Source organism: Pungitius pungitius, chromosome 12 (assembly GCF_949316345.1).
Source record: "Pungitius pungitius chromosome 12, fPunPun2.1, whole genome shotgun sequence".
In the NCBI taxonomy this organism is placed as follows: Eukaryota; Metazoa; Chordata; class Actinopteri; order Perciformes; family Gasterosteidae; genus Pungitius; species Pungitius pungitius.
This window is the reverse complement of record NC_084911.1, coordinates 807516-817186: the sequence shown is the minus strand read 5'-3', so window position 1 is coordinate 817186 and position 9671 is coordinate 807516. Positions and strand designations below refer to the sequence as shown.

General features: G+C 45.6%; 1 protein-coding gene across 1 annotated transcript in view; it reads right to left on the bottom strand.

Annotated features, from left to right (window-relative positions):
• Window positions 1–751: 751 nt before the first annotated feature.
• Window positions 752–9671, bottom strand: part of gsg1l (gsg1-like) — a 9390-nt gene continuing 470 nt past the window's right edge. The window contains exons 1-5 of the mRNA XM_037477596.2: window positions 9582–9671; window positions 7775–7822; window positions 3291–3443; window positions 2131–2242; window positions 752–1164 (exon numbers count right to left, since the gene is read on the bottom strand). The exon at window positions 9582–9671 is cut by the window's right edge and continues 470 nt beyond it. Of these exons, the coding sequence (XP_037333493.1) occupies window positions 810–1164; window positions 2131–2242; window positions 3291–3443; window positions 7775–7822; window positions 9582–9671 (758 nt within the window). The 3' untranslated portion in view covers window positions 752–809. The remainder of the gene's footprint in view (window positions 1165–2130; window positions 2243–3290; window positions 3444–7774; window positions 7823–9581) is intronic.

Genomic DNA, 9671 nt, shown 5'->3' with positions numbered 1-9671 from the left:
CTCATTTTCATTTCTACTTCATGATCAATGACAAAGTTACACAACAATTAACAGCATGCCGAACACTTTGTGTCTCCTCCCACACTATCTGCTGATGCCTTTTTGGTTTTAACATACATCTATGACATAAATATAACATGTTTCTCCTGTTACAAAAATAAAAAGCGCCCTCTTGACTCGGCTTCTTGCTGCGGATTTTGTAATTGTTTTCAATAAAAGTTCTTTCTCACCTCCTTATGAAGACGTGCCAGAGGTGGCCATTGAATTTGATGATGATGATGTCAATAAGAGCGTGCCGTGTCTGTTATGATCGACACCTCTGACAGAAAGGCTAAGTCCCGCCCCTCTCGATGACCCCTTTTTTCGACATAAATATGTGCGGGCAGAAACAAATACACAATCTATCCTGTTTGAAAGGTGCCATGAACTACACGTTTTGATCTGCTGACCCACCCAGCTGTCCCCCCATGTCCCCCCATGTCCCCCCATGTCCCCCCATGTCCCCCGCTGTCTTCACGATGTCGCCTTTCATCCAGCGACGCCTTTTATCCGACAGGAAGTAAAAGACGGACGGCGCCCTGTTGTTGGTGCGAGTTCATCGGACTTCAAAACGTACGTACAACATTTTACCAGCTCTCTACTAATGCTATATTTCAGAATCCAGTCCGACTCACTGGTACCAACACGCTGAAATACTACACATAGCACAAGGACCTCCATCCCCAGGTGGTTTGTTAATAAACGACTTCCTCCTCCTCCTCCTTCAGGGTGCTGCTGTGCTTTGGTGAAGGGGAGGAGAAGAAGGACCCTCAGCACTGCTCCTCCCCCAGCGAGTCTGTGTTCTCCCCCGGGTCCACGGAGGCCGAGGTGCCCCTCACCTTCCCCCGGCCGGCGCCGGGACCCGGACCGGGAACCGGGCCCGGGACCAGCAGCCCGGCTCTGGCTCCGCCGTGGCCCGGGTACACCTCCACGGTGCTGGAGATGGACTGCAGGGAGCGGTCCTGGAAGTAGTGGAAGGCCTCCTGGTCCAGGTAGTTCTGCTCCTCGCGCAGGCCCTGCTCGAACAGCTTGCGCTTGTGCCGGAACTCGATGACCGTCTTGGTGTAGGAGTTGAGGGTGGTGACGGAGGCCGCCATGCAGCAGGTGAAGGAGGCCCAGGCCATGCTGGTTGGGGAGGGAAGAGGAAGATGTTTCTACTCATTGGTTGGTTGGTTCACCCCTGAATCAATGACTATTATTGTCCTCTAGCGCCACCATGAGGTTGGTAAAGGTGGCTTTGAGGAAAATACTCAACAATTGGATCGCCTTAAAATCTTGGGCAGATGCTTCCATCAGTCTGAAAATACTTGGTTTCTCGAGCTAATGTTAGCGCGCTAACAGGCTAATCTCGGATGATGAAGGTGTTAAACATAATCCCCTCATAACAATCTTAGCATTGCAATTAAGGGCATTTTGTATTTGCATGAAGCTTAAAACACGTCTTTATTCCCAAATGAACTATGAGCAGGAATGACATGAATCTAAACTATGCATTGTCACTTTCTGCTCTGTTTGAACATTTATTTTCTTTACATTATATTTAGTACGACCAACCACATAAATAAACTCAACCAGACAGTTGAGGTACCATCAATGATCACTGATGGTTTATTACAGAAGTGATTGGCGGGTTTTCTCCAGCCGAAAATGAAGCTAAAGAGCTTTAAACACTTTTTATTCATTCTCCAGGAGCATTTTATCCTTGAGAGACAAACTCCTGCTGATTGTATGACAATGACGACCCTGAGTGTCTCCTCGAGCTGTTTCAATCACAAGCTTCCACCTCAACCACTTGTTTCTCTCCTTCTGTCACGTTTATCCTCATTTTCTAACAAAAGAGATTCAAAAATGTATTTAAAAAAACGATGATGAGTCATATTTGAATTACAAGTTTCATGAAATGTTATGAAATGGTAATCTTTTTGGAATTTAGAAGCCAAAAAACAATGTCTTAAAAATCGATGATTTTGTTTCCCTCGACTGAAAGAAAGGCCTTTCAGGTGTGTATGTGTGTGTGTGTGTGTGTGTGTGTGTGTGTGTGTGTGTGTGTGTGTGTGTGTGTGTGTGTGTGTGTGTGTGTGTGTGACCAACCAGAAGGACCAGCCGTAGTCCCAGCTGTGAGGCCTCCAGTCTTCAGGACCCAAACTGACGGTGATCTGGAACACCTGAGTGTACATCATGTGGGCCACCATACCCAGAAGACCTGCAACACACACACACACACACACACACACACACACACACACACACACACACGACTCGTGATCTCCACTGAGGTCACCTTCATAGCTGTATGTTGGTTTGGACCTGGGCGACAGGTAAGAATAAATATACAATATAAACTGCCACACGCACGGTGAAGGTGAATGACCTTAAGGGCTCACTGGCATGTGACACACACGCACACACACACACACACTCACACTCACACTCACACTCCGTCAGGGCGTTGAGGTGGAGGAGGAACCACGCTCCCTTTAAGGTGAACTGTAAATCCGATGCTTTACACACACACACACACACACACACACACACACACAGGGTAGTGGTGTATATATTCACTCATTGGGCGTACTGTACCTTTAAGGATCGTATCCATATCTCTGATTGATCGGGTGACTCATGTGGAATCGATCGGTGCCGCGTGACGACTAATTATTACAGTAACACGTGCACTTTGTTTTATTACGTGGTGTTAAATGTCCTCAGCCGACAGGTCTGAGACACGACGTGTCCCTGAACGCATCATAACACACGTCCACGAGGGGAAGAGAAGGAGGAGGTGGAGGAGGGGAAAAAGAGGGAGGACAGGAGATGGAAAAGGGGTAGGAGTATGATAATGGAGGAGGTGGAGGAGGAGGAGCAAGAGAAGGAGGAGGTGGAGATGGAGGAGGTGGAGATGGAGGAGGTGGAGGAGGGGCAGCAGAAGGTGGGAAATGGGGAGTGCCAAGAGGGAGAAGGAGGTGGAGGAGGAGTAAGAGAAGAAGGAGGTGGAGGAGGAGTAAGTGAAGGAGGAGGGGTGTGCTGCGGTGGACGTCATGTGACACACTTTCTGCACTCGGCCTGAGGATAACGGCTTTGGGGGTCAGGGGTCATCTGCTGGACGGATTGCAGGATTTTTCTCCCAACTCTTCTTAAACCTCTTACACAAGAAGTTGGCCCAGAGAGCCTGTGTCTCCTCCTCCTCCTCCTCCTCCTCCTCTTACTCCTCCTCTTACTCCTCCTCTTACTCCTCCCCCTTGTCCACTTACCGGAGAGCACGGTGAAGACGGCGGCGAAGGCGTTGAGTTTGAGTCCGTCGATGACGTTGCTGGAGTGGAAGAGCTCGAGACACATGAGGCTGAAGCCCACCACCAGCAGCAGGATGTAGAGCACCTCGGACACCACGGACAGCCACAGCACACCTGCACACAGGTATCAGAGCAGGAGGCGGGGCTTCTTATGCTGAACCAGAACCACTCGGGGCTGCACAGGAGCATTCGTTTAAAAGCCGTTTACTGAGCTCTTATTTTGAGATTCACCAGGACACATAATGGTCTCCAAGGTGATACCAACTGTTTTGGATTGAGGGAAATACGTCAAAACCTGCAACAGAACACAAATATTTAAACGCTCAAAGGAGCTTCTGGAGGTTTTACGCATCCTCCACCCATCAAGTACTCACTTATTCCCTTTCCTTATTAAATGTGTCTTCCTTGGCCTGACCTTGTCCCGATCGACCTTCTCTCCCGCTGCTGTCGCCCTCTCATAAAAATGTGGATATTCAATTTGCATTTTTGTAGTATTTTTGTCCTTCAGGACTTTAAATCGTCCCTCCATTTCTATCCTGACTCTGACGACTCTTCAGAGAAAGAAGACACAGCTCTTCTCCCTTAGTGTTTATTTGGCTAACAGGAAGGTGGGGGGGGGGGGGGGGGAGTCCTGTTCATTTTATATAAGTTCAAGTTACCTTAAGCACCTGTAACTATTCTCTCTGGAGACCAGGCCGCATTGTTGAAACCCATTTAAGGTCTCCTTATGAATTAAATGTTTATCACAGAGGATAAAGACATCATCTGACTTCCCTGTGGCTCATTAAGGAGCCGCCCCCTGGTGGCCATTGGGGAGAATGCAGCTTTTCAGAAGCAGAGGTTCCACAAAGTCATTTGCGTTATAAATCGAGTTTTGAGGAGGTCGACGGAGGAGACGGAGGAGGCGAAGAGGGTGGTGTAAAGCTAGAGGGTCTCCACTAAACCTACTTGAATAAATAAACCTGCTTATTAATGTAGGCCCGTGTTTAATGCACCGTGTTATTGGGCCCGGATAAGGACATCAGTCATGTGATCGCTGGTTGCTAGGAAACTTCCATAAAGCCATCCAATCAGAGGCGGTGGAAATGATTCATCATTTTGTATCAAACAAACAACAATTTTCTGTTGTCTATCAATGGTAGAAAAGCTCATAAATACAGTGTTTCCCACTGGACCATGAAGGCAGCGTGACAACCGACCTCATAGATGGATCTGAAACAGACGACATCTTGGATTAAGATGTATTACTAGTAATATATATACTCATTAATAAACGAGGAAGCTGCAGACCTGAGAGAAACACTTGGTGATAAAATAAATGAAGGTGACGTCATTCATGTTCCCCTCAGGATGAACTGGAACAGCTGTAACAATGCTTGTGTTTGGTGCTAATTAGCTAATGTTAGCATTTCTTTACGTTTGTGCCTCGGCTTAACGAGTCTTAATGAAATAATCTCTCGGGTTTCTGGAGAGCGGCACATTTCGTTTAGTTGGATCAAACTCACGGGTTTAAACGCTATTCACCTTATTGAATATGTATCGAGAGAGACTTCATTAAAGAGGAAATCGGAGACGCTAACGGGAGGGAATGAGCTCATCAGACCGAGCCGCATAATTACAGATTTAATCACTCTCAGTGTGTGTGTGTGTGTGTGTGTGTGTGTGCACGTGATGTCGACCTTTTTCTGGCTCTCATGTACTTTTGACTCATTTCACGGTTTATCAAAACATCGACCCACACAGATTATTTCAGATTTTGCCCCACAGGGAACCTCATGGACGGGATTATTGACGAATCAATGAAATGCTGGATTGAGGATGCAGAATTAAATCAGAGGAGTAATTTAATAACTTCTAATGAAGAGAATTAGTCAACTAATGACTGTGAGGATTTCACTGCTGCTTAATAATTAGATTTCTTTAAAGAGTGATCAATTCAGTTCAGTTTTGAGCTCAAACTGAAACCGTCTTTAAACGTCTTCATTTAAACCAAAGTTATAAAATCTCACAGGGTTTAAATGAATTAAAAGAGAAAACTTTTCAAATGAGAAATTAAATCCATTAATCTGTTCTGGATTGATTAATTTCCTGTCTGCTCACTAATTAGTTAATGGAATTATGTCACGCTGATTTAATGTCACGCCGGCTTTTCATTTAATTACATTTACACGAGTTTTCAGCTGCTTCTAAGAGAGGTTTTATTTTTTATCAAGGTGCACGTTGAATAATGTTTTTAAACAGCTGCTGTAACAACAAAGTTTTGATTGTTAGATGGAGAAATATATATATATATATATGTATATATTATACAATACTATACTACAAAAGGCAGTTATAATTAAAGCCTCCCTACCCTTATGCTTTTATGTGGTTTTTATATTATTATTATTATTATGAGGTAATGCTCCATGATACACGGCTGAAATGAAACGTTATTATTCAACGTATCCTTGGTTTTCTAAAACCATTGAATAAACAGTAACTCTCTCTATTGGTTTAATTTTATTTTGTAACAAAAAAATCCACCTTTTACCAAAATCAATAAAAACGTGTCTCTTTTTTTAACCAGTGTAGTGAGAAGCTGGTGGAGACCAAACACAGAGCCAAAAGAGAGAGAACTCTGCATTTATATTAATCAGTTCCAAAAAACCTTTAGCTTTAAAACTATTCTCAGCATAAGAGACATAAAGAGTTGCGTTCTGCAGCAGACGGGCGGTTAACGAGTCACATGTCAAATCTAAATCCCAGAATTCAGTTTCCCAGACGGCGGACTCTGACCCCCCCCCCAGACTGTTGTGCTGTTTGTTTGAGTGTTTTCATTAAGAAACGAGGAGCAGCTGTGTGAGACTCAAAGGAAGACGGATTAACACATCCTTGTGTGGGAGGCAAGGTCGCGCCCCCCCCCCCCCCCCGACATATCAGCCCTCTTCCCTCCAGATGGCACCAACACACAGAACCACTGCAGGACTTTCATTATTAACGAAGAACTAGAGGCCCCGCCCACAAAGCGCCTGACTTTCCCTTTCTTCTGGACGCTGCGATGTTCCTTTAACGAGCGAGACGTGAACATCTGCAGCCCAACGATGCAAACACATCCATCTATTCTGCATTAAGGAGCCTATTAAGAGAAGAAGTAATAAAAGCCAAAGCAAAGGGTTTATTGAAAGATTAGTAAGTAGTAAAGAAGAACGGCTAAAATGAGGAAACGTTTTGCTTCAAACAGTGGAAGTCAACTTTATAAGAAACACTAAAAGAAGGTGCATGAAAGTGTCGAGTCAGCAGAGCCCTCTGAGAGGAAATCAATGCATTCACAAAATAAATAAGAGACGTAACGAAGACCAGGTGTGTTCATGTGAGAATCCTCTTCACTACAGTGTTGATTAAACCGTGATTTTCTGTTTTTTTAATGTTCAGGGTTCAGGTTGTCATAACTTCCATAAATCAAAAGTGACAACTCACCGGAGAAGATGGAGCGCGTTTGATAGAAATTACTAAATGTCCCTTTCCTTCCTCTCCCTCGTCCATCAATAAGATCTCAATGAAGGCGTCAAGGCGTTCGGAGCGTCTCTTCTGACGACGTCGTGGGGATATTCGTTCTACAATTATCAACTAACGACTTCCCAGCATGCAAAGCTCACCTGGCAGCGAGAGCTCAGACCTGCAGAGTACGCTTTGACTGAAGGTGTCCTCAGGATAGCTGGCTAGTTAGCGAGTTAGCTTCTCTCTCGCCTTGGGCAGCTGTGATCCGTGTAGCATTAAAGGGCGTCAGCATGCTAGCTAGCCAGCTGTCCACTGGTTAGCTTGCTAGCTGGCTATTAGTTTGGATAAAGCTTTGAGTTATTAAATCTTACGATGCTTTATAGTCAGGACTGGAAGTCGATCTCGTTCAGGCTAGCTCACAAAACTCGCAATGGTGACAGGAAATAAAAAATGGCCGCCACTCTGTTGTCCAGTCCATGGACTCAAGAATGAATCCAATAGAGCGTTGTTTTTCTTCTAAAATAACACCCCGCGGTTGGTTTTCGTGCGTGAACCTGAACCACGCCAGGACCCCAGTGTTGCTACCTCCGTGGTTTCATGGACGTTTTGGAGGACAAAGACAAATGACGTCATCGAGCTGATACATCGAAGAGTCACTTTGAAGGGCGGCTACAACGAGGTCATTTGGTGTCGTTGCTAAAATTACATTTTTTTGACATTTTCTTTGATAAATGCCGATTCTGATGTCTTTGGTTTAATTGAATCAATCAAAGGGACCTCGCTGAGGTGAGTCACAGATTCCTCAGATGGACTTTGTCCTGTTTCACAGACAGCAGAATCAAACAGTGAGAAGATGCGTATATATACAGTATATATATATATATATTTCTATATTTTTGTTTTTCTGGGCCTGACGAACAGGTGGGAAGCAGGAGGCGCGCCGCCTAATGACGGTCATTACTCACCTCTCTCTGACGCCGGGGCGAGATCAATGAAGCTCCGACACTTCTCACCTGAGAGAGACGGGGGGGGGGAATGAGGTCGGAGAGAAGCAGAGAAGAAGAAGAAGAAGAGAGAGGAGAGAGGCCGGGGAGGAAGGACGACGTGATTGATGAGAGGAAGACGAAGGAGGAGAGAAAAGGAGGAAATGAGTTAGTGTCGAACCGAATAAAAGCCGTTGATGCGTCGTCAACGCTGATATAACGAGCTGTTTATTATCAACACAAACGCAAACGCACAATACCTACAGGGACGTCGACATTTACACAATATGAAATGTCATGCCGTCCCTCGAGACCTTCAATGTACCTGTAAAGTAACTGCATCAGTTTCTCTACAGGTCACTGATGCTCAGCATCTTCATCACACCTGTGACCCACAATCAGCCTGAACACAGACAAACACACACACACATGAAGGTGCACGTCTCCAGCAAACTGACTGAGGTCACAGGAAGAGAAGGAAGTCCAAACCGTCAACTAGGAGAAGCTTTTATTCTCTAATTAGGCAACTAAGTAAAGATGGAGGACCGCCGTGGACAGACCCAGATCCGGCTTTACCGCCTTGGACCTGCAATCGGAGCTCCGGAGCTCTGCTCCTCCTCTCTGGGAGCCAACACCACGCTCCTGGCGACCCACAATGCATTGCTCATTTGTCTGGAGGACCGGGAGGAACTTTGAGTAGAATAAATGGACTTATTCCTCCGTTTAGAAGCAGAATAATTTCTGTCTGCAGAGAGAAGACGTCTTTAATCAAATGTTCAGTGAAAAACAATTAGTGAAACTTTGGTTTTGCGTCTCCTCCCTCGCTCACCTTTCCAAATGAAAACATAATCACATTTAGAAGTTGGCTCCCCTGTTAAAGGCGGCCCGCTATTTGTCCCGATACTTCCCAGAAACTCATCTCAAGTATTACAACTCATCTTTTCCAAGGTGAAACTCGGGGGGGGGGGGGGGGGGGGGCAACAGATGAATGTGTTCACAACTCGCTGATTCACAGCCCAAAGGTGAGCAGATCGGCCATGAATCTGAAATGTAATTAAGAGCGAGCGGGGAACAATCAGGAGTCCTCACGCCTCCAAACCGCCGCTCGGATTGTGTGAATTACCCCCCCCCCCCCCCCCCTCCTCCTCCTCCTCCTCCCCCCACGACATAGATTGTGAAATTCGTCGGTAGGTTTGTGTTAAGGATCATAGAGCTTTTCTGTGTCCTCTTCCCCTGAAACTTTTCTTGGTTGAATGAGTTCTTATTGATTATCTAAGTGGTTTAACGCTTTTTATTGGATTATCTGAGTGGTTAAAAGGGATTTCATGGATTATTGGTTTGGTTTAATGGGGTTAGTTGGATTATCTGAAGGGTTAAAGGGTTTTAAATGAATCATCTAAGCCTTGAGTACTGGAAATGTTTGATACTTTTTTTCAACAGCAATTATGTTAATCAAATAATCAATGAATCCTTTCAGCTCCATAAGAAAATCTATATCATCACAACAGTGTTAAGAGCTCCGTGAACGCACCACAAGAACCTGCAGTGAAGCTCCTGAACATTGAAAGCAACAGGAACAAGCAAAGTGAACTGTTTTCGGGCTTTACGCACAGACACTAATTCACTTGAATCTTTACTGGGGGGTGAGGGGGGGGGTGACAGCGGTTGATTTAAACCCTTTGAACTACACCAAACTTCTGGGTGCTTTGACCCTTTCATAAGATCTGTGCTTGGATGTCTAGTTCTCTCTCGTCTGGGCATCATTAGCCCCCCCCCCACCCCCCCGTACCTGGCTCGTGGATGTTCTCCTCGCAGGAGTACCAGATGCCGGTGTGGAAGCGGCGGAAGAGGAAGCGGTCGTCGCCGGTCTCCCAGCTGT